Source organism: Haemorhous mexicanus, chromosome 1, assembly GCF_027477595.1.
Source record: "Haemorhous mexicanus isolate bHaeMex1 chromosome 1, bHaeMex1.pri, whole genome shotgun sequence".
Lineage (NCBI taxonomy): Eukaryota > Metazoa > Chordata > Aves > Passeriformes > Fringillidae > Haemorhous > Haemorhous mexicanus.
This window is the reverse complement of record NC_082341.1, coordinates 135,938,153-135,963,634: the sequence shown is the minus strand read 5'-3', so window position 1 is coordinate 135,963,634 and position 25,482 is coordinate 135,938,153. Positions and strand designations below refer to the sequence as shown.

Here is a 25,482-nt window from a genome sequence, read left to right as displayed (position 1 = left end):
CACATCACACTGTGCTGAATTACTTTGGAAAAATCTATTAAGCTGAATGAAACACAGTGTTTTTTAAAACTACTTTGACCAGCAAAGTTCTAGCTATAGAAATAGCAAACATTTCCAAATAAAGATGTATTTAAAATCTTTGTCTTCTGATTTGGTATGAATTTTTTTTAAAACTCTGTAATTATTGAAGTTGTTTTAACTTGAGCTCAATGAAAAATAATATGTAACTCTTCTATAGATAAAAAAAAATCCAGCTTGGTGGTATTTTGAGGAGTGGCAATCAGTAGTAATGACTGACAGATCTAAACACTCATCCCCACAGATAAATTTTCAGTGATAGCTTTTTAGCAGTTACATGCTTCTCTGTTTGTCCTGTAAACTATAATCTCTTCCTCTGACCAGCTCTCATTTTCAACAGTGAACTTTCTCACAACTTTGGCAAACATCTTCATAACCAAAAGTAATTCCCTTTCACTCTTATGAAAATTTACTCTCTGAAAAGAGTTACTCATCCATAAACCTACTTCTAAGTCAGCAGAGGTCTTTTATTGCCAACACAAAAGTTAAAAAACCCTCAGTGTGGGTTGTATTATCCAAAGGGGAAGCCAGGAGAGGGAAGACAAAGACAGAAGCAAAGATCAAGTCAGTAGTAAATATGTTCTCCTTCTCTACTCAATATCCACTTCGTAAAAGACAGCTACAGTGATGCCAGTTAGTTTGGAAAACTAACAATGCAAGGAAATTTCAGTTCTACTGGGAAGAATCCAGCTAGGATCCAATTACTGAGAGATACATAAAACAAAGCTTAAAATAATACTGAGCATCTTAATTTCCTCTAAAGCTGAAAATTTAGTTAAATCATTTTATCTGATGACTGCAGGTTTCCTTCTATTCCTTTCTCAAGGCAAATTATGCTCAGCCGGTTTTGGCTTTTATAAAGCTCACAGTGCTTTGATTTTGCTCACTCACCCAGGGTCTGTGTCTGAGAGCATGTTTCTATCCTCTCATTTTTCACTAATGTTACATTCCCTTAATACAACTAAATTAGCACCAGGGAGCTTTCTTGGGCATTCGAATTGACTCCTCTAGACTGCTAAATGATTAGAACAGCTCCTGATCCTGTTGTCTGAGGACAGTTCACATTTTCTCAAGCAGTCCTCAGGCATGATATAGGAAGCAGCATGAGCCAGGGATCCATCCTCTGTGGATAGAACTGGTCTGGGAGCTCAGAGTATTCCCCAGCACAGAAGCAGGCCACGTTGTACCACTGGTCTCTGTGCCAGGGAGCAGTCTAAGGCACCAGCTAAGCTCAGAGGCCAACTGGCTCCATCCACAGTGTTAAACCTACTGTCCTGCTCAAACAGAGTGGCTGTATGCAAGAGGCCTCCTGGAAATAATCTCTGCAGGGATTATTCTCTGTACCTTCTGAACCACGCATGGTGATTGCTAGTTCCTGTGGGCCAGAGACAGCTCCAGCCATCTAACAGCAACAATAATGGTGAAGTTCCAATGCTCAAGAATGTGCCCAGCACTGTTTCATTTCCTCAAACATTTCCATCTGTGGATATTCAAACAGAACACATTCAAAGACACAAGTTTTAGATAGTCATTTTTGAAAAGTGTTTGCAAGTTTGTTGTCTTGAAAAAACTGCTTGTTTAAAAATGAGTTAGTCATTTACTGATTTTGTCCTACATCTTTATGACTCCTTAATACTTTTTTCTTTTTCTCAATCTAGATATTACTTATTTGGTTATGTAGGTCTTGATTCTAATGGAGGAGAATGGATAAATATTAAAGAAGGCTATTGTTGCATGCAAAGCAAAAGGAGGTCAGCTCAGTTTGGCAAATACTACAACAAAGTTTACACATTGAAAAAGTAATTTATAACAAGTAAATATTAGCTCCATGAAGATGTTATAGAGTATGACAATTCAAACAAAAATAGTTAAGAAAATATGAGATCATAGAATAATTATTGCCTGAGTAGTCTTTAATGGTAATTTCAAGATTTTGTGTTTCTTAGCTCACTCCCCAGTAATGAATATACAACAATTACATGTCTTATGACACTGCCAGCAGTAACATCAGGTTTATTTTTAGATTTTATCTTTGAGTAACAGAACAAGTCTTTACTCAAAAGTAAATAAAAGAGGGAGAAAACTATTCTCCCTGTTAGCATATTTTACAACTTCTTCCTAAATGTGTCTTCTTTCTTTACCATTTCAGTATTTAATTTTCCCTGCCCATCTACTTTTTACAACTTCTTTCCTTATAAATCTCTCCATATTTCCTACAAAATTTGTTAAAAGATGTATGAATTTCCTGGGTGTCAAATATTTTTTTACTGAAGTCCATAATTCTGGTTTTCCCTAGCTAAATATCCAGACAGAAAGATTGTGTTTGACATGTTCTCAGATAATTCCAAAAGATCTCCTAGGTCATTAAGAAGGTTTAATCTTCTCGTCATAAAATTATACAGGTAAAAAATAGCCAAATTTCCAATTAATTCATAAACATACCAAGTGCAAAATGTTTTGGGAAACACATTTTGTGATTATGATTGTTGCAAAGAATAAATGAAGAAGAGCAGTTATTCCAAGCACTCCTTGTCTCTAGAGAGACATTTTTGAGCAAGTTAGCTTCCACTCCTTTTGGCTTTTTTTCCTTTTAATTCAGATATAATCATACCTAGTTCCTGAAGTAAACATTAGAAACTACTCAATACCCCTTCCCTAGCACACATACATGCTGCACTTAGTCCTACAGGTGATGCCACCTCTTCCCAGCTCTGGGACAGGCCGTGGATCCAAGACCTGCCCCTGTACTTTCTGGCCCCATCCTTGCTGTGAATCTTTCCCCAAACACACAGGCCTATGGCCCTAACCCAAACATTCATTATGAGTTTGGCAGCTCACCCATTTTTCCTTACAAATTTCTTCATCTGGGAACAATCTCTAAATGGAACACAGCCTCCAGACATTTCTTTATTGCCTCTGACAAAATCTTTTCTGAACTTCCAAAATTTCTGGGACAACTATACAGCAGGAGGCTCTTGTCCAGAGATTTCCATTTCCTTCTACATGCAAATACTTCATTATTAGTCACTGCAGAGACTAAAGTAGTACATTACTTTGTTCTCATTTCACCTCACTATTTCTATTCCTTCCCTGTCACACTTTTCAAAATAACAAGGTCATTACTAAGTCTCTCTAAATCCAAAGAACCAGAAGTGACTCATAGTATTTCTTCATTTCTTTACCTATACTGGCGCTTCTCTGGTATGAAGCCAAAGTATGGTGTAAGGATAGTCTCAAGTTTCTTAGTTCTTTTTGCATATTTCAGCTGCTCTGACACAGAAACTGTTGGGTTTCCTGACAGGAGCCAAACCTGCTTTCATGGTCAGGAGGACCAGGGAGCAGGTTGTTTTCCTTGCAGGCAGTGGAACACCTGCACAGAAGGATAAAGTATCCTGATATCCCCATGCACATGGCAACATGAAAATTTGCCCACCACTCTCTGAAAGAAACAAATGTTTATGGGCTCTCAGATAAGGATAGCTTACACCCATGAGAGATGACGAATTCATTTTCTGAGCCACGATGAAGAAACTCGTGGCACACACAGTAATGCTACTTTGCATCCTGCTCCCACAGCCAGCCTGGAAGCACTTTGACTGTGACTGTCTTCTCCTGCACCCACCTGTAAAACATCAAATCACAACCAACATGAAAAAGGTGATTGCATGGGAGAAGGTGACCTTTGTATCTGTCTGCTTGAAGATCTGAGACTCCTATCTTGCCTGAGCTACTTAGGGTGCTGTTGGTGACACAGAAATTATTAAAGAAAGAATGGATACAGAAAGTAAACAACTGTTGGTAGCATAGACAATCTAAAGGAAAGATGTGAGCTTACTGAGTTTGTGGTGTCCTGCTTTCAGGACATTAGCTTTACACCTTAAAAACTCTTATAAATACTTTTTTTTAAAGTTGTCCATGTCTTTGTTTATGGGGAAAGCTGTTAGCAACCTCAACATTACTCATTGATCAGCTGACCTGAAACCACATACTTCTGTCTACTGGTAACGGTCTACGTATTAGATTCTTTTCCAGAACAAATTCAGAAACATCATGAGGGGATAGTGCTGTATACCATTCCCCCTGTCTCCCAAAATATGTGGGACATCATGTCCACTGGTGAACCAGCAGTTCTTCTGTTTCAGCAGTACTTAAATAAGATGGTGTCTTCAAGATTTCAAACCAATTAAAAGTATGTTGTCCTAATCCACCCCAGTGTCTGATCACCCACTCATGGCTATAAAATGAGATGTTCTTGAAGTCATGAAAATACTGGTTCCAAATTAACACTGATTTTCAAATTAATTTTGCACGTATGTACTTTTTAAATTAAGAAGCCAAAGTGCTCAAAATGAACTCAAAAGCAGCACAGTGCTGAATATCAGTGTTCTTTCTTTTGGCCTGATTTTTCTTCAAGACATAATACAGAGGAGGCTTTGAGCTCCTTGAGAATATACTCATAACAACAGTTTTTTTACTCACAATAATGTTCCTCACTGAATTATTGTCAAGGCAAACTCTTTTTCAAACAGAAATGGTATTTCACAGTAATTTGTGGGGGTTGTAACAAACAAATTCAGAAATACAAAGATCATTTGATGTTTACTTCATGACTCAAGTTTTTTCTGTAACAGCAGATATTCTTTCATCCTGTGGAAATATTACAAATTACCTTAAAAAAAAAAAAGGAAAAAGAAGAAAAAAAGGGTGGGGGAGGGGCAAATTAAAAGAATAAGAAAACAAAACAAAGAAAGAAGGGAGGAAGGAGGAAAGAGGGAAAAGGCTTTGTTAGAGGAAATACACATTAAAGAAATACAATGCAATTTCCTGTGATGCTGGAAATCAAATCATATTCATATAATTTAAATTACAGAAATACTTCATAAGTGACTTAAAAGTGAATGTGATTTTGGTACATGAAAATTAATAATGAATACTTAATACAAGAGTTGGCAAGCAGAATGTTGTTCTGTGGTTAAAAACTGCTAGCACAGACCAAAATCCAAACTTTCTGATCTCCATGATAATTGGCTATAGATGAGCATACTCAGATTAGGACATAAATCCCTGAGGTCTGTCAGGGTCCCAGCTAGTCCTCATGGCTCATTAGCTGGCGCTGTTTAAGGGATAACAGCTGCTGCAGGAACAACTGGCTGGGCAGGGATATGGTTGCTGATCAGATCCCTCTTTCTCAGACTCTGGGAACCTCTCTGAGGGGCTGGGGAGGCACAGCCTCAGCACAAACCAGGCTACCAAGCCTCAAAGCCACAGAGAGAGAGAGGGTGTTCTACTGTGCATAAACCCCAGAATCTGAAAAAGCAGCTAGTGTGGGGGAGAGGCCAACAGCTGAGAGATTAAGATGAAAGTTGAAATTCTGAGAGTCAGCATAAAGTTCATGGGTGACCCTTCAGCTATTGAAACAAGAACTACTGGGAAGCAAAACAAACCATTGTTAATATTGCCTTGAGGCACAATGATTGCAGTATGTATCTACACACCTCAGAAGGAAAAACCAGGTGATTTTGGAGGCTGTAAAATGCTTTGCTTGCTCTCTTTCCAAATATAATGTGTTTCTACTTATATGATAACATCATGCTTTGAACAGAAAACTGATAGGTAAATAAATGGTGTTTGATTACCCTGTATCCTTACAAAAGCTTGGTTAGGATTTTGCTTGTATTTTAACTACTAATGTAGTAATTCAAAGGATGCATTTGAAATCACTTTCTACCTTCATCTGCTGCATGAAAGAGTTTTCATCTCTCCCAGTACTATAACAGTACAGTATGTCTAGCACATGATGTACTTACTGTGACATAACTCTCATTTCAATTGCAGTACAGATTTCAGTTACAATAATTCTACTTTCTGACAGGATTATGTCTGAGGACATAAAACTTGTCAGGCTTGCATTTATTTGAAGAAATAACACATACATAAGTTGAGGCTGTGAATTAGCTCCTTACAGCAGAAAGCATCCCACATTGGCTCAACAGAGCACATTAGCAGAATTTAGAGATCTCTGGTCAGCTCTTACTGTATAAATATACAATGAATTAAACCAAAATTAAACAGGAATCTTATCTGCACGCCACAGAAGCATGATGGGTTGGATTCACTTTTGTCGCATACTTTTCCTTCTGATTTGCTGCTAAAATAACTCAGAATGCTTAACCTGATAATGTCTTAAGTCCTAAAGTTACATAGACTCAGGTTTAAGAACTGGGTTGGAGATAAGAATCCTTGGATTAATTTTAACTGGCTGTAGCAAGCGATTCATAAACTTTCACATAGTTCCTATTGCTTCACTTCATATTATTAGTGGAATCATACATATACAAGCAAGAGACAAATCATTGTATATTTTGTTGCAAAATATAATTTAACGCAGACAGAGGCATTTGCATTTTGCAGCAGCTTCCACTGAACAGGAGCCAAGTAAATTTCCTTCTTGGCCTCCTTTCCCTTCTGTTTTAATTTTGTGCAGTATCTGTTAATTTTTTGTTGTTTCTTCTGGTATCATGTACTATCTAAAGAATGTCCCCTAAATTAGCTTTTCTCCTTATGTAGTTATTTTCAAAATCATGTAGCTGCATGTTTCATAATTCTAAGGAACACAGAAAATGTTAGTGCTTAGAACAGTATTCTACATTCTAGCTTTCACTGTATTCACTACAGCTTTCATGCATTCACTTCAGATCTTTCCAAAGAAGTATGCCCATATGAAATGAAATACATGCCCAGTTTACTAGGACTGAGTTAATCAAGAAAAAAAGCAAACACAAACACTTGTGGGTTTGGGGTTTTTTTAATGTGGGAATTTTGATTTGCTTTGTTTTGTAATATATTAAGATGCAATAGGGCATAAGTCCCAAATCTGCTTTAGGAAAAAAACCCCACAACTTCAAACACCAAAAAGGCACTACATCTTGGATCTACAAGGACTGCATGCATGTTGCTTCTAGACATGAAACCTGCTGAAGGGTGTTGTGGACATCTCACTGGCCTTACAAACCCAGTATGGAAATCACCACCCTAGACAACTGACCTTGCTCTTCATCAGTCTGTTTAGGTGCAGAAGTCCAATTCATTATATCTGAAGGGAATCAGGTAATCTAACAGACATAATTTTATCTTTATAACCATGAAGCAAGTTATTACTGCTTTTCTTTAGAAAAAACCAAATATTATTTTCCTTTCAGAAATCAGGATAAGCCAAATTTGATCCAAACTCTAGATCAAAGTACTGATGAGGGGAAAAAGAAGGCAAAATTTAGTTCATATGCCAGATAAGGGGAAAGGTGACTGTTATCTGCTACAGAAAAGAGAAACTGACCATCCTACATCTTTCTGTTGTTTCACAAAACCTTGCACAACTATGGAAACAATTCTTTAAAACATAAATACACCTGCATGAAAACAGCATCTTCCAGCAATATAATACAAATTCTTATTACTTGAAATGCATGCATACCTAATATGCTGCAAGAAAGACTTAAGAAAATGTTAAAAGTTAATTAATTTGGCACAATTGACAAGTTTTTGATATTTGGAAGTTTGACTCAGTGTTTAATAAAAGAAAACCTGCAAAGGAGTTTGGCTTTCAAGGGCCACATAATGAGAGTTCCAAAAACTCTATTTTCTATACATCCTTGAACAAGATATTTCAGCTCTTTCACAGAAATTACTAGCTATAGCAATAATCATTTTAAACAGCAATAAGCAATGCAAAGACCTGCCAAATTAAAAAAAAACATGCCAACATGCATTGAGATTTAGTTGAAAAATTGAGGAATATAAAAAATATATATCTTTTTAGACACAGCTCACTCCTCCAGAAGACTTCGTTAAAATGTATAGGCAATTAGACCTTACAAGACTGTTAGGAAATCTATGAAGTATTGGTGCATGGCTATTGAAAAATTAAATCCTCCTAAACCTGGAACTCAAAGTACTTTTCTCTTTATATGAACAATCCCACAGAATTTTTCATCCATTCCATTTTACTTATTTAACTTGTCTGTCTCCTAGAACAACGACTTTTACTTCTGTACTTGGACACTGCTGGTATTTTAGCAGTAAATAGTTATCACAGCAGTATACTTTTGTTTTTAAAATGGTGAAAAGAAGATAAAAGGAATAAAATTATTTTAATACTGATATACTTAAGCATAAACTTTCATTTTAGTCCTGAAAAAGAGACTTCCACGCCAAAAAATCTAACCTTAATTTTTATTACTTTTCCAGGTATCTGTTGGTTTTTTGCAGCTATTTTGCTCCTTTTTGCCTGCCAAGCAAATCTTTACACAACAGCAGCAACTGTCATCACCACCACTACTTTTAATATGCATACTGCATAGAATGTGACAACTTCTAATCCCTGTTAAGTTGCTGGAATTCTGGAGTGATTTGATTAAGTCTATTACTTTTACTAAGTCTATTACTTGATGTCACTGAGATCACGCTTTGGCCCTGTTCTTTCTCATGCCATTTAAGGAACACTCAACTTGCCAGCACAGTGGCACTTTACATATTCTGTTCCTTACAGAGAGCCATGTTTTTACCATGCCACTGTTCCTATACGTTGCTGCACACAAGCAGGTGACCTAATTTCTTGAAACAGAGTGCAAGGCCCAAGAGTCTGACTCCAAACTGCCACGTACTTTTATGGGCTGGCTCAGAGAATGTTCCAAGTTTTTTGCATCATTTAATGTCTCGAAGAGGTTCCTTTAGCCAGAACTGTTTGCATCCTGCACATGCCAAACTGAGTAGGGATCCAGTGGTTTCCAAATGCAGGGACCAGAAATCTCTTGGCTTTTGAAAGAAGAAATAAATAATTTAATCTACACGTTTTGGTTTAAACTGAATCCTTTCATATATTTCCACTATTTAAATTTGAATGAGAGGCTATAAAAGGAATTTTTAAAAATCACAGGGAAAATGGCAACTAAGGAATGTGACACTTTCTGTTTCTCCACACAACATCTTGCCTCTGCACTCCTTTTCTAGAGAGACGGGCAGTTTATTTCTTAAAGTAATAAGTTTACTTAGGGTATTTGCTAGGAATCCTAAAATATTCAGGAAGAGCTCCTATATAATCACATTTTAGAATTTAGGATTTTAGAAAGTTTGGGATTCTTGTTAAGTAAGGTGTGAATGTGGGTATTTCTTTTTGCTGTTCTATATCCATGTTTTTTTTGTCAATTAGATCTCCAGAGCTGTAGTTTTCAGCCTTCAGTAGCAGAACCCCAAGGACTGCATCTATTAGTTTTGGGGAAAATGAATAAGAAATGGAAATCTGTTATCTTTTGTTTTAAATTTGTCCAAATTGAATGCTGAATTGAAAATCAACATTTTAAAGTAACAGATTGGTTACTTAAATGGTACTTTATGGAGTTTTACATCATGTAAAGGATTACATTTTATTTAGACAAGCACTTCACTGATAAAATTTGGTACTCTTCTCTCTGTCACCTATTTCCCCATATTCTTTCTTCCCAATGTATCTTCTGCAGGAATTTCACATTCCTCATGTTCACTTGGGTTAGGTGACCTTTATGGAGTCCACTTACCATCTCCCCATGGTTGGAGAGAGGTATCTGATGAGATCTACTACTGATGGAAATCATTAATCCTCAATGATAGGTTGTGTCCAAACCCCATACATGTTGTGTTTTCATAACCTGGCAATTACTTTAAACAATTAGCAAAAGACAGTTATTCTAAGTCACAAACTGTTAGGAAATGAAAAAGTTGTCTGCTTGGTGATGCACAGGTGACGACCAACAACAGAGAGGTTAACCTTATGTTTTAAAACACGACAGCTCACAAGCTGAAACTGATACACCCTGTCCAAAGATTTTTGGCAAAAGAGGAAAAAATTAGCTCATTATAAAATAAGCTACTCATGATAAATAAATCTGACAAAATAAAGGGATTATCATAAAGTGATGTAATGACAAGCCTCATTTCATTAGCCACAGATTTCAATTCAATCATCTTTATGCACATTACACACATGTAGACAGGTAGAACTTTCCAGCATGGTAAAAGGCTCACTTGACAGATCATCCATGGACCACCATACATTTTCTCTAAATACTGAAAATAAAGTTTTTTCTTTTTTTTTTTTTCAAACCAATAGTCCAGTAGCAAGTATTTATTTAATACCATTTACATAAAGTAAATCTGGTACCCCAAAAGTAAATACTTTCTTTCAACAGCTGCTACCTGGTCAACAAACTTTATCACATGCCTACTGGCAAATGAAAATCTCCTTTTTTTTATAAACTAACTCAGCCAAGGTTTGGCCAGCTGCTTAATGCCTTTTATCAGTTGTATTTGAGACAGCTTTTGGTAGTGGTGTTTGGGTTTTTTCGTGTGTAACTTACCCAGTAGAGACTGTGTATTAACATCCCTTCTTCGGGTGAAATATCTTCTGGGGAGATCCTTTGCCATGGCAGTGGAAAGCAGAGTGTGTGCAAATAGCAGAAGGAAACATGCAATCATTTTCTTCATCTTCATGAATCAGAGGGACACACAAGGATGTAAAACTGCAAGAGGAGAAAAGGAAATAAGTTCTTTGATTACATAAAAAGATGCATTCCAACCACATCAGTCACCCAGCAGCATTTCTTCCCTTCCATCACATACAAACATGCAGACACCCAGCACCAAATAATATCTACAACTTCAAGAAATAAGGTTTACACAATAACACAACACTTGGCAGTCCCTGTATAGCATTTCTAAGTATTCTTAGTTAAAGTCCATAGTCAACATTGACAACAATTTATAATAATCAAGAATTTTTAAAGCAAGAAAAGGAAGTTTGTTTCACTCAGCCTGTCAGCAGAAACAGGTTTGAAGAAGACACAAATATATTTTTGTTATTCCACTCAGTGCTCCTTCGCAATTTTTTTCAGAAGTTTAATTGTTCCTGTAGTCTGAGGGATTCTTGCTGCAGAAAATCTTAGAGAATTAAAATAGAGAGAAGAAAATATATTCCAGAAACAGCAACTATAAATGTGAACTGGAGACAACTCATGCTTACTTTTCAGAAGACAGTCCGTGGTTGCTAACATGAAGATATCAGTGCAAGTTTAATCTTGTTTGTAGGAACAGACTCCTGAGGACTGGAAAGGAGCTTGCCATAGGTTTTGAGCAATTTTATCATACAGAAGAACAAACTGACAGCCAAAATTCCTACATTAAGAGATGATTCCTGACCAGGAGCTTGTTAATGCATCATGAAAAGCCATGGCTGACTATGCCACAAACAGAAAACAAAGACTGACATGCTAGAGACTCATTTTTCTGACTGTGTTCCCCTTGGTGGCTTCCTCAGACAGAGGCTCCTTCTACGCTCCCCCAAACCTTTACTGTTGTGGTCAAGAGCATCCCACAGGAGCTGGATTCAGTCCTGGAGTAGGTGATACGATGAAACTTACTAAAGAGCTCCCCTAGGTGTGCAAGAGATGGATAGAACTACCCACTTTCATAACAAAGAGCTGTTTTAACTGAATCTGAGTGGAATTTCTGAAGCAGTGCAAATTTCAACAGTTACTCTTGGTGAAGTAACTAAAACTTAAAAGCAATTTTAACAGGGCCTTAAACCTAACAAGCTGATATGTAACAGAAGGCAGCTAAATGCTTCAGTTCTGAAAGATAATTCATTTTCTTTCCCACCATGAGCTATTCACTGGCAGAAAGGAAAATTCTGAATAAATATTTTCTCACTAATAAAGGTATTTTGTTCATTATTTTTCAGTATTTCCCATGCAACCATTACACATAATGTATTTTTCTTATTATGAATCCAGTTTTCCTTTTGTGTATCCAACTCAGCAGCCCCAAATGCAGACACAGCGTTCTGGTGCATATGCCAAAATGAGTCTTTGCACTCAAAATGCCCAGCCTTACTTCAGTGTTCAATATTATCCAGTAATGGGCAATATATTATTTAAGGACATTTGAACTAGGAAAGAAATGGAAATAGCTGGTGTTTATAAAAATGGCCACAAAAAAATTAAATTTCTGGGCATCTGGATGGTATTATTGCTAGAGTTTTTCCAGTTCTAGTCAGAAACAGATGAACAGTGAAAACAGCACACACCACTGGAAATGGGACTATGTTTCCCTGGAGGCAACAGTTGTGACATCTGGAGATCACCAATGGCAGGTATCTCTTCACTCCTCAGAACATCAACACAGGGCTGTGCCAGGGGTCTCCTCTTGCTCAGGCCTGCTCATTCAGCACACGAGGCAAATGGACCTCAAGGATACATGCCAGTTCTAGCACTGATGTTTTAGAAAATCAGAAGCCATGCTGTCAGGGTGTCACCACCATATTTTCTGGAAAAATCTCCTTGCCCAGGATTCTTCTCCTGGGAAGCTGAGAAGCCTCAGAGAAAAAGGAAAACAATATTACCTCATTTGCTTCTCCTGTGCTTTGCTGCTTTGGAATGTGTTTGGGGATTGTTTATCCAACAGGTGCATGTTTCATTGGTTTCATGTGAATTGTTTTGCATTAATGACCAATCACGGTCAAGCTGTGTCAAGACTCTGGAGAGAGTCACAAGTTTTCATTATCTTGTTAGCCTTCTATAAGATCCTTTCTGTATTCTTTAGTATAGTTTACTTTAGTATTCTTTTATATAATATAGTAACCTAAAATAATAAATTAGCCTTCTAAGAACATGGAGTCAGATTCATCATTCCTTCCTGCCACGGGGCAGCCCGCAAATAAAAGATCAGAGTTAAAGAGAATAGAGAAATATCCTTGTTGCAAGGCTGTTACAGGAACTAGGAATGAACAGAATGCTCAGGAGGGCTTTCTGGCTCTTAACTACTTATCAGAGGCCTAACTCATCCCTCCTTTCTATTCACCCTAAAGAGCTGTGAAAATGGCACAAAACTCTAAGAAATGCTGCTTTAGCTGTAGCTGATGGCAGGTTAAAAAATCTAAACAACCCTGTAATAGCAGGATGCCAAAGGAAATGGTGATAAAGCAGTGTCACAGGACAGTCCCACCCCAAAATAAACTCTCCTACATTCTGTCACTTAACATATTTTGTACCTTTGTAGCAATTTTTGATATTTGGTCATAGTTACAAATTGACTAGACTCACAGCTGTCCATAAGCAACTCCAGAAATAAGAAAAAAAACTGTTGTGATTTGAAGTCTTTGAATTCTGTGAGGAAAATGTTTACATAGCATACAAATATATGATTAGCTGATCATATAAACTGAGTTGTCTCTATAATCATTCATTAGCTGTCCCTGAATTCTGGAATACATTAAATATTTTCAGTTTAGTGTAATTTTTACCAATCCCTTTGAAAAGTAAGGTTGGAGTACTAAAGAAATAGAACCACTGAATAACATATTGTTCAATAGTACACTTTGGATTCAGAAACTTTAGATCCTCAGATCTCAATATCTCAATATCTCTAGTCTGATAATCAGAAAATAAATCTACTTAGAGATCCACCAAAAAGGATCCTGCTCTTGCTAAAATAAAATCCACTATGAACATCCTCCTACCCTCACCAATAGTGTTTTAAAATACTGTTTCAAATAAAAGCTATACTTAACAGCGAAGAGGTTCAGTTGCCTCATCTTCAAAAAAACAACAAAAAAATACATATAATCTAAAATAAAAATGTAAGAAAAATTCCATTCCTTTTCAGTGAGAAGGAAAAAACCAAAAAACCCCAAAGCCAAAGGCTGTATATGTGATAGCATAAACTGATCCAAGCCTGCTGCCACCTCTTCATCCACACTGAAAGCTTCTGTGCTGCTTTCCTGGGGTGATGACAGCCTGGACTTGAGCGCTTTGCTCTAGCTCCAGGTACATATTTGTGTCCAGTGCTGCTTTTACATGAGCAGTCTGTATTGTGGTTGCATGGCTGCTCCTCATACAGTCCTCCCATGGTTCTCTGTTTATCTTCTGGGCCTTCTGCAAGGTCTCCTGTCTTCACTCTAGAAGCTGGATGGTGTTTACTGCACCACATTTGGTATTTAACACCTCATTTTTCCAGCAGGCTAAGCCCTTCTGCCCCAGCCCTCTATCTTCTCACTGTTGGCTAACCCTCGCTCTACCAGATGAGAACGCATTCCCAAAGTACCAAAGTTACAAAGTCATATTTTTGTGGCTACCTGGTGAATAAATTTTGAGCATTTTGATTCCAGCTGTCAGCACTATACCATTGGGAACCAACTCCCCATGGCAGACCCAAGACCAAGTCACTGCAAGACAAACATCCTGAACAGCTCAAAAAAACAAAACAAACAACAGCAACAAAAAAAAACAAACAAAAAAACCCCCAAACCCAACAACAACAGCAACAAAACTGAAAACAAAAACAAAAAATAGCCAGCAAGAGGATGTTTGCCAGTCCTGGGGCTTTACCAGGTTGAGTGGAGCTTTCAAAGCAGCCTTGGAGCACTCAGTGCAGCACAGCACAGGACATGTGAAGAAGCTGCTAACAGAGAAGAGACAGCTGCTGCTCACAGAGGTACAATCTGGCGAGGGCTGCTGGCCGTTATCTGCAGCTGTCTAGAAGAAGTTTGGTATAAAAGGAGATTTCCCCAGAAGATGGCAAATAAACAGACAGGCTCTCTGTTCTTCCCTCATTCCCTAACTGGCTGCTGGTCAAAAGCTGAATATTGCCATGGTGTGTTCTTATCAATTTTACCTGTGCTAGCTTAGCCATATACCCATGCATCAAAGTAATTTTTCTGATGCACTGTGATGAACTTTCATGAACCACAGTGTAGGAATACTAAAAAAAAAAATTGAGATTTCATCTTTAAAATACCTATTTCCTTTGTTGGACAGCAGTGAACCAATACAAGCCTGTTTCTATGCTTTCAAATATTTGTCCATGGAAGTCCCCTTGTAAGGGATTGATGGCTGTTTTGGGCAGAGACATTACTGAATATTCAGTGTCAGTGGTAATAAATCAGTGACCTTCTCCACTGTCTGTTGCAGGGTGTTAATATTTGTCCTCTTCACTGTGATAACTCTTAAATAATACCAAGGGAAAAGAGATGCTCTGTGGCTTATGTCAAAGTCAGTGTCTTTCCACCTCTTACCACACTTCAGGAAATTTTTTTTTACAGAGAAGCAGAAAACCCCTCCACTGACCTGTAAGATCACCTTTTTTTTTCACTCATGTACCTTAAAATGTATCTGTCTTTGACGAGCGGATCATGTTGAAAAACAAACTGGAAAACAAGTAATATGTTTCAGCTCACAACTTCTTCTCCTTTGTATGGCCTCCCTCCTTGTCTTGTAGTACAAGTTTCCTTCCAAGGCTAAATCAGAAACATAAACACCACAAATCCCTGCCCCTCTGCCTTCTCCAGCTACCAACAAAACTGGCACAATACACAGAAGGGGAAACACTCAATAGTTACATGAAACATCAACACCTGCAAATAGTATCCTCTCTCTTGAACCCTGTATAATTTCTCATCATACATGGGAGGGAAAGAGAAGACAAAAAAGCACCAGAGGCAACAGTTATTAGCACTACAGAGGTTGCCTTTGGCATTCCTTTTTTCCTAGTTAAAAGAGACAGCCATTTACTCTCATTAAGCTTCCAACAGACCTAACTTCAGTGTTTTTAAGTTATAAAGAACATAAGTTCATAAAAGAGAACCATTCTGAAGTTCTTTCAGCATGCCTTATTGTCTCCCCATTTTTAAGATAACAGGAAACTGTGATCAAATCAAAAATTTCCACTGAAGGTAAATTAACTGCAAGCAATCTATGTGAGTCAATAAAATCAGCCTGTTTCCCCAATTTAGCAACATGGTGAGTTACTTGGAAAAATAAATGAGGTCTTATTACATGAAAGCCACAAAATACCTCTTTCTCAATCCCACCATCTCAGAAATTTAAAAAAAAAAAAAAAAAAAAAAAGGCTGCAGGCACTGTAAAGCCCTTTTAACTATCAGTTACAATATATTCCAAAGTACTTCACTATCCACAAGCCAGCACATACATTACTAGTTCACTACTCATTATAATCACTGTGTAGCATGGGCATCAGGACACAGAGTATTAGTAATTTCCTCCTGTCTTTCTGGACCATTTGCTGACACAGGCATTTTCCAGTTCTAAAAAAGAGAGTCCAACATCATTATAAATCATACATATGTATATATATATATATATATATAATGTCCTTAGCCATGCAGGTATCGCGTGGGAGCAGGTGGCCACAATTGGGAGGGTGATATTTAGCACATCAGCAAGAAGCACCATCTTGCCTTCATCTTTGCAAAGGAGCACTCTACTGTCACCCTGTTTCACCAAGTGATGGACTGGATTTTACGCAGTTCCTCCTTGCTGCATAAGGAAGGCTTCACTAGGCTTAGCAGCAGAGGACAGGTAGACACCTATTCTAAATCATGACTATCAACTGCATTTCACCAATAGAGTTAAATCACCAAGAAGAAATGAAGTTGCAGGTGCTGTAAGTTTGTAAATTCCTCACATGCTGCTCAACCCTGATAGCAGGCACTAGGTGCCCACGAACCTGGATGTCCATGAACCCACAACTGCACCATGTCCTGCCAAGCATCAGAGCAGTACTCACTTGTTCAAACATTTTTTAGCTCCTTTTAAGAGGTTACCTTGGGCCATTTGTGCTGTCCGTAGTATGAGATAAATCTGAGAAACTCATTATTTGAAAGTCAGCTGGTAATTCTGGTGTATTCTGAGACAGCCAACCCAATTACAAACAGCTTTCACAGTAGCGCAGCAAGCCACCACAATAACAAAAGGAACTCTTGACTTGGTAACACCAGTCTTGTATCAATCTGAAATAATGAGTGTCCAGACAGTATGAGTAATCTGAATCTGCAGTGGATTTAGGACCAGAAGTTGTGTACTCCGGTGTGAGAAGACTGGGACGAATTCTTTGCATGGGTCCATGAAGCTTCATGGCCACAGGTTGTTTTGTGTCTGCAGCGGGACACAATTCTAGCCTGTGATAGCAATGGCTGTTCCAGACACGTCTGCATAGTGGTGGGGACAGGGTGACAACCACAGACTCGCAAAGTCTTCCACCTTTGTCTCCTATGCTTCCATACAGTCCTCCTCATCCAGCACATATCCCTACCTTGGCAACTAAAAGGATATTCCAGTGCTTTCTGTACTGAGAGATGTCCCTGCCTTGCATAGGAATTGGGCTGCGGCTGAATCTCCACCAGCAGCTATTTATTCCAGCTGCTGCTAAAAAATCCCACAGCACAGTTGTAACTTGGACTAATAAAATCAAATGTGACAGTAGAGTAAATTAACTTCGATTTTGAAACAGTACAGGGAAGACCCAAAATGCATTACAGAGCAGTTCCTAGAAGGGGAGGAGAATGACATTTGGCAATCAGCCAAATATGCCCAGAAACCCAACCCTGTATATGACACCCATGTGCAGATGATAACCAAAGGTGCTACAGGACACAGGAGGGCAACCACATTCTGGAAACTGTCCAAAGAGTGCTGGGGATGGGGAAAGAACAACTTGCCTATCCAAGCACAAAGGCAAGATAAGCACAAACAGGAATTGATGAGGTCAGACACCAAAATATACAGCATATCAGAAAGAGCAGAGATCAGCATTCAATTTTACTGTCCGATGCAAATATCATAGTGGGACTTCTACACAACAGACTTTGTTATTTAATGGGCTTAGAGTATGTACTACATATATAATTTAATTTCTACAGCTCTAATGAAATGAACAAGACTAAGGGATCTATTGCTTAATTTAAAGTCATCAGTCAGAATGACATACAGACTTCCTGATATCACTGTTGTAAAAGGAATAACCTCAAAATCATATAATGATAAAAGATTTAGGTCAGAAAGGACCTCTGTAAGCCATCAGGTCCAACCCCTGCTTGGAGGTGAAGTTGAGGACCATTTCAGTAATTTCTGATCACATAAAAGTTAATGGTGGTGCTATAGAACGGTACACCCATAGTATGGTTTACTCTGCATAGTTTCCAGTGGTCAGACAGCAAGCTCTAGCAGTGGGAATTCTTACTTTATGACAGCATCAATCTCCATGCCATGATTTTCTTCAGTTGGACAATAGACCTTTTCATTATCTTGTGCTTTTGAGAAAGACTCATTTGCACTTTCTGGTAGTGAATCTCATCTAGACATCAGAGTTTCCACAACATGCCCAGAAAAATAGCATGGGAAAACTGAGAAAATTCACTTTTACCATGCACAGTAGGTACTTAAATGAAAGCATATATTACATGACATATTATACACATGTAAGCTGCTTAGTTCTGTCCCTGAAGTAGTCACAAGCCACAACAGCCTTAACTGCAAACAGAAAGGATTGGCAGAATGTTGATTTTACAGGGGAAAAAAAGGATTCAACTGTTCTGAAATTTATTTGCAAAGTCACACTGACTCCAGCACCAGCACCACTGTAAACCAATAATTTGGGGATTAAACCCACTCCATTCCAAGTACTCTTTGGTCATAATGAAAACACTAACAATGAGTACACTGTATAAAAAGAGCTTGTTAATGATACCCACAATTACAATTAAATAGTGCTTACTGTTTTACTTTCCTATGGAGATGGTTTATAAGTCATGAGAGAGTATTTAGATCTGATTAGCCTTTCCATAGTTTGCCTGGACTGACTAAAACATCTTTTACCACCACAGCTGGGTCCCTGAGCCCCAGCTCATAAACAGTTGAATGTGCATTCCCTTGTTCATGAGAAATCCCAGTGAAGTCAATGGAGAGACTCACATAATGTAATTAGGTGTGAATATTGAGTGCAGGATTAAGGGTCTCAACTGCAGCTTTGTGTAACTGAGTGCTGCATTTTCTGAAGATATAAAACAAATCAAATTTAATCTGATGAATATCACAGTGATACACATTACAAGAGGAAAAGTTTAGAAAATCTCGTGCTTAAAGCTGAGACATCTACACGAAAAGTGTAATACTCCAAAACTATTTTGTAGATTTTGTAGGATTTAATGGAAAAGCCATATGAGTATTTTATTTAGCTCTTGATTTAAGGAGAATTTTTTATGGGATACAGTTCGATGATTTCTTCTGAACTAGTCTGCTGTTTGACAGAAGTGCAGCTATAACATGTAACACGTCATCTTTTCAGACCTCAGTCAGGATAATTCACCTTTAGAACAACGGTCCCACAAGCAAACCCAAGCACTTAGGAACTATTACATAAATCAGCAGGTTGCATTCTTCTCTCTCAGTCAACTATATTCTACAGTTTAGAAATTATAGAGGCCAGTTTGACACAGAAAGGACTGTCTTCTGAAGCAGGAAGACATGGTCATTAAAGATGCCATGATAATTTTTGCCAGATTAATGAGCACCCTCTCAGTAGAGTTTCCAGGGTAAGTATATTACATTCAGCAAACCGTCCCTCACTCCTTCCACCTCCAGCAAACGCAGGGCTCTCAGGAAGCCCTGCACGATCCAGGTGACCCCTGCAGCACAGAGCTACCTGTGGGCTGCTCCCTGGCACGGGGAGAAGCCGCAGCCCGCGCTGCTGCAAACTGGTAAAGACACCTGCAGGCTACTCTAGAACACGTTTCTAAGCAAAGTTCGGTTCCGATGCTACACTGATCTTACAATCCACCGGGGGTGTTTCCTTACAGCAGATACTGTTAAATGAGTTACTGCGGCATGTACGGCGAGGATAAATGAAGAGTTTGCTCAGACCCACGCAGTGCAAAGGAAAGGGAAACCCTTCTCCTGCGGGCTGCACCACGAGCAGCAAACCGCACCAGCGGGACCCAGCAAGCGAACATCCAACTCAGCCCCAGACGCCGCCGCGGCCCCTCGCCTCGGCCTCCCGCTCCCCGCCGGGCCCCCGCCGCCCGCGCTGCAGCCCCCGCCGCCCGCGGGGCCTTCCCGGCCGCCCCCCACCCGGAGGGCCCCCGGGGCAGGGCCGTTCCTCCGCCGAGCCGGGGCCCTGGGGCGGGGGGGGCCGCCGGCAGAGCAGAGACTCGGGATGGCAGCGATGCCGAGCCCCGCCGGGCGGCGCGGGACGCGGCGGGGTGCGGTGTCCCCGGGCGGAGCGCCGCGGACCCGCCTGGCGGGCGGGACAGGAGAGACGAGGCGGGGCAGGGCAGGCGGCAGAGCCGCGCTTACCTGAGGGGCTGGCGGGGCCGCTCCGCTCGGCGCGGCAGCGGCGGCGGCCGGGAGCGAGCGCAGAGCCTCCTCCCCTCGGCGCGGCCCCGGACGGCGCTCCCCCGCCCGCCCCCCGGGAGCCACCGCCTCCCGCCAGCCCCGTCCCCGGCGGCAGGAGCCCAGCTCGGCACTGAGGGGAGGGCAAGCGGGGAGTCGCTCTATGGAGACACCGGCTGCCCTCCCCAGACCTCCAGAGCTGGCGCGGCGCCGGGAGGCCGCGGAAGGAGCCGCGCAGAGCTGCGTTCCTCTCTCCTCATCTGCCTCTGCCGTCAGGGACGCGGTTCTTCACTCCTACGCCCCTAAGGGGCACGACCTGCCCTTCCCGCCCGTCCCGTGTGAGGGACGCGGTCCCGCTGTTCTCCGCGGGCTGTTCTCCCGCTGCCTACCGCCTGCCTCGTGTATGGGACCCGGACAGTTTTGCCGCTCTCTCACGCCTGCCGGGAGGAAAGAGAGGGAATCGACGGCTCTTGCGGGACACGGGCTGTCGGCGCCAGGCGTTCCCCCTTGGTCCTGAGGGACCAGAACGCGGGACCCGCTCCCTCCCGCCAGCCCCGTCAGGGACAGGGGCTGCCGGCCCCCCTGGGCTCCCGGCCGCGGTGGCCCCGGCCCGGCCTCGCCGCCCCGCGCACCTCGGCGCCGCTGCTGGCTCCTCCCTGCGCTGTGGCGGGCGGCGAGGGGAGCTCCCGCCGCCCCAGGAGCAGCGCCTGCTCCGGCCGAGCGGGCTCTCCCGGAGGGGGCTGTAGGGTCCTGCTAGGGAAAAGCCGTGTGGTTTCTGTGTGACGGCTCAGCGCATCCTTCCCCGGCCAGCGCCGTGCTCCCCGGGCCGCAGCCTTCCAGGGAAGCCGACCAAGGGAAACCTAATGGAAATCCCATTCCCCGCGGGCAGGACCCGCGGGCCAAGGCAAACAGTCCCTGGTGATTCATGCGGTGTCTGCCACCGCGGCGAGCCGGTGGGAGTCTCCGTCGGGGAAAACGCTGAGGGAAGAGTGAAATAAGTTGGCCAAGTGGCAGGGACCGTCGTTTCTTAGCTGACACAGCAGCGGCGCGGTCAGTAGTCCAGGTGGAAAAACTAAGTGTGGGGTTTATATCAACACATAAGGTATTATGTATGGAGAAGAAAAACTAAATTTCCTGCTTTGTTCCCAAGCAATTGTGATTTCTGTTTCCTGGCAAACAAACAAACAGACAAACAAAACCCAGTGAAAGCCGTTTAAATGGCAGAGGTGAGCCGGACTCACTGTCACTGTCCAACAGGAAAGACAAATCGCCAAGCCATGCCAATTGCAGTACATCAGGTGTCAGAGGAGTCTGACAGAGGAGACTTTTACCCCTCAGAGTTGCTGGAATAAGGAGTAACTCTGGCAATCAGCAGAGCTACTTTATGTAATTTTGTAAGTGATGCCTGCAATGTGGGTGTACAAAATCTAATCTCTAAAAGGAAGCATACAGATAACAAGCAAATCTAAAACTGAAAGTGGTTGAATTCACCTTATCTTTAATTCTGAGCACTGGCTCCTGAACCTTTCCTGTAGCCAGAGAAAAGGGAAAAAATAAAACTTCAACTGAGCAGTGATAGACATTATAGCAAACCCAGCAGGGCCAAGGGCAGAACAATTCTCCCATTCTGTTTCATCCTTGTAATGTAGTATAGGATGAGGCCCCAGTCACATCCTAATTAATGCTTTGCTGTCTGAAAATACAGAAACCATACTTCCATTTCCCTGTGCTGTGGCTTGAGGCGTCAGCTGAGTTGCCAGGGGAAGACAAAAGTCAGGAGAAAATATTGTCATGACAAAATCATGTAGAGTAGCTCTGGTGGCTTTAGCTCCGGTTTCTACATAAGAGAGCCCATCACTAGAGCTCTTCCCAGAGCTGGTGCAGCCTGTTCCTCTTGGCAGGTTGAGCACATGGAAGGTATCCCAGTGGGAGATTGGAGGAAAGGATGATGGCAGCAAGTCAGCACAAAGCATGTCTTTGTTTCATAAGAGACAGCATAGAAGATAGGAGATTATTATTTGACTTTATTTGACTTTGGTATTTATTTATACCACACCAGAAGTACTGTGTAATCCCCACATTTCAAAGCCCCAGTCTCATTGCTGCTTGTCCTTTCTCAAATGATGAGCTTCTGTCCTCCACTCCCATCGTGTGACTTCTTTTGGATTTGAGAGAGCCTTTGTTCAGTCTGTCAACATTTGATACAACGGGTAGAGGAAGACTGGAAGATGTTAAGTAAGAAAAAGCTGGAGGCTTCTATCAAGCCATGCTTTGATATGCAAAGAATCAAAAATCTGGCAAAAAAAAAAAAAAATCAGGCAATTCTTAAGCTTCATGAAGATTGCCAACTAGATACCTGAGACTTTGAGTCTACTTGTTCCTTTCCTGTCTTCTCTTAGTGCCTGGAAGGATTACTCTCTGTCTGGAAGAAGTGATGTAGGCTGCTTCTAAGTTATCACAGGCAATCACTTAATACAAAAACCACATTTCAGAAAGTAGGTTTTACATTATAAGCAGGTGCTTTAAGTAAAACAGCAGTGAATTGATTTTCCTCCTGCTGTTAGAGGGCTGTGACAGACCTTCATGGTAGTTAGATACTTCCTACTAATTTCCAGTCTGAAAGTATTTATGGCAATTTTGTATTTGTTTCCTAGTATCAACATTGTCTTTAAACCTAAAGAACTCCTTTTGTTCTCCAAGGCTTGCCTAGGGCATTTAGTGATAGCAATAATTTTCTTTTTCAGCTTTCACTCTTGTTTCTCTCAGCAAGTTCTTGCTGTGTATGTGGCTCCTGAGAGGGTGTGTGGCAAAACTAAACGCGATACACCATGCAAGCCCTCTCCACTTCTCCTGATGTGGTCAGGATTTCATTATCATTTCCAGTGGCCACAGCATCACTGTTGGCTGATGGTCACCTTTGTGTTCAGTTTACATATGCAGCTGCACCGGTTTGCCAGTGGATTAATCCTCTCTAATACATGATCATGAGGGTCTCTTCCAACCTTGATGATTCAGTAATTCTGTGATTTTATACTATGGTATTTCATCTCTCTTCTAGTTCTATCAATTCTCCTTTTTTTTTTTTTTTGCTTCCAACTAGCATTCCTAATTGTACTTATTGTAGATATCAAAGTAGATGATTGATTGATTTTTCCATCTTTTGAAGAAAAATATTTTATTTATCTAAATGTGAGTGAAAGTTTTCCTTTGGATTGGATTCAGTGGCAGAATTAGAAGTATCCTTTCACTACCTAACCAGGTTTAACTTAGCTACAAACCATATCAAGATTACTACAGATCTTCTCTACTATCTCATACCTTTTTTTTTTTACTGCAGTTTTGTTTTTATGCATTTTCCTGTGAAATATCATCTTACATTTGAATGGATTTCCCAGATATTTAGGGGCAGAGAGAGTTGATTTTTTTTTCCCACCATTACCAGGTACACATTAAATTAAGCTATTCTGTACCTACATTATCATATCTACTACTATCTAGTTGTATTTTCAAGAAGCCTTTAATCATCCATCCTTTCACTACAGCTGCTTTTTCAAAGTTGTCTTCCTCTTCAGTCTTTTAAAACACAGCGATTGGTGCAGAGCCAAAATATTGGCAAATGCTGCCACCACCACCACCACCAGTGATTGTACTAAAAAAATCATATTTTGGAGAGTTCCTAAGGTAAAGTTCCTTGTCTTCAGGTAAAACAGAAAATTCATCATATGAGGCTATAACTTAGAGATGCTGGACATCATCCTTGGGCATTTTTTGGGTCACTTCCTACCTAAATTTTTCTATAATACTGTCATTCAGTGCATTACTCACTAAATTGGTAATAGAACACAGGACTGCTTAGGGAAACAGATTTTGTCAAAATATCCCTTTTTCTTTCTTTTTAATGGGGTATGAAAGGATCAATATGAGGTTGAGTGTAAACATTATACACTTGGACATTTCTTAGGCACTGACATAACACAATATTTTGACTAGGGAGCTATAATGCCTCAGCAACAGCTTTGCACATATGAAAGAGATTGCAAAACAGAAAAGTCTCAGCTGTATGTGAGCAAAGAATACTTATTAAGTCAGTGTGTTTCAAGACAAACTCTGCAAGGATAAATTTTTCACTCCATAGTGCTTTAAATTCTTTATCCACAACATTAAAGAAAACATATTCTATTTTGGCTACACCTTAAAGCTCTGAATTCAAGCAGAATATTTAAAAAATCTTGGAGTGGGATAGCAAAGAACTGAAAGAACCATTAGAGAACTGGAAAATATGCCATCCAGTGAAAAACGCAGGAAATGCAATGCCTTTAATAACTCAGATTTAGGAGGTGACTTAAGGACACCATATAAGAAAGTATATAAAGGACAAAACTTCAATAAAATGTGTCTTCAATGCAGCCAACAGAAATGTAATAGCAGTTAATGATAGAAACCTGCAGACAGAAAAATCAGAAACAGGTTGGTTTATCTACATCTCTGTTCTTCATATTTTAAAACATTTTGTAAGGGAAATTTTTTTCTCTTTTGCAATATTTTGACTAATAAAGAACTGCTATTGTAAGGCAATCCATAAATTAATGCAGAAAATAACCAGTTTGGGGTAATTCTTTGTCTTTTTGTATACTGAAGACTCAAAAAAGATCTTGTATTTTACTTCCAAAAGGGATGCCTAGAGAGCATATTCAATGGTTGCACAACCTTCAACTTGCTCAGTTTCACTGCTCCCTTGGTGCCTGCAGTTCTGCATTGCAGACCACATTTTCTGCAACTGTGGAGCTGGGCATTCACCTCCTGCCTTGGCCCAGAGGGATCTGGTATGGAGAAAGACACCAGTTTGTACAAGGTTGAGCAGGCTAGTGCCCAGCTCCCTGCAGCTGTTTGGTTGCCTGAGTTCCCCTGTGTGCTCTGTGTACATTACAATGAGCACAAACCAACAGAAATTTACACCTCACCAAAAGCAAAGCTGGCTCCTAGTGTTTTTTGCAGGACAGTCTGAGGTGCAGGTGTGACTTGGCTGCTGCTAACTGCTATTTGCACAGAGGCTTGGAGCATCTGTCCTGGAAGAGTGCCTGAGAGCGAGCACAGGGTGACCAGCACAAGCTCTCACAGAGAGCTACACAGACCTGCCAACCCTCTGTGGCTCCCAAGGTCCTCTGCACAGCCCCGGCAGCCAAAACCAGACTCGTTG

General features: G+C 40.6%; 2 protein-coding genes across 6 annotated transcripts in view; one reads left to right on the top strand and one right to left on the bottom strand.

Annotated features, from left to right (window-relative positions):
* The window catches only part of MATN2 (matrilin 2), a 68,507-nt gene extending 48,154 nt beyond the window's left edge, over positions 1 to 20,353 (bottom strand). For all 5 annotated transcript variants that reach the window (XM_059864276.1, XM_059864309.1, XM_059864285.1 and 2 more), the window contains exons 1-2: positions 20,250 to 20,353; positions 10,467 to 10,628 (exon numbers count right to left, since the gene is read on the bottom strand). In XM_059864276.1, coding sequence (XP_059720259.1) covers positions 10,467 to 10,599 — 133 coding nt within the window. In that variant the 5' untranslated portion in view covers positions 10,600 to 10,628; positions 20,250 to 20,353. The remainder of the gene's footprint in view (positions 1 to 10,466; positions 10,629 to 20,249) is intronic.
* Positions 19,799 to 20,422, top strand: LOC132327189 (proline-rich protein HaeIII subfamily 1-like). Its single transcript, XM_059846148.1, has one exon. It carries the CDS (start codon positions 19,799 to 19,801, stop codon positions 20,420 to 20,422), a length of 624 nt encoding a protein of 207 aa, XP_059702131.1.
* Positions 20,423 to 25,482: the final 5,060 nt, after the last annotated feature.

What these genes read in the sequence shown, in the direction of transcription:
- LOC132327189 (XM_059846148.1), top strand. Translation starts at nt 19,799, where the DNA reads ATGAAGAGTTTGCTCAGACCCACGCAGTGCAAAGGAAAGGGAAACCCT.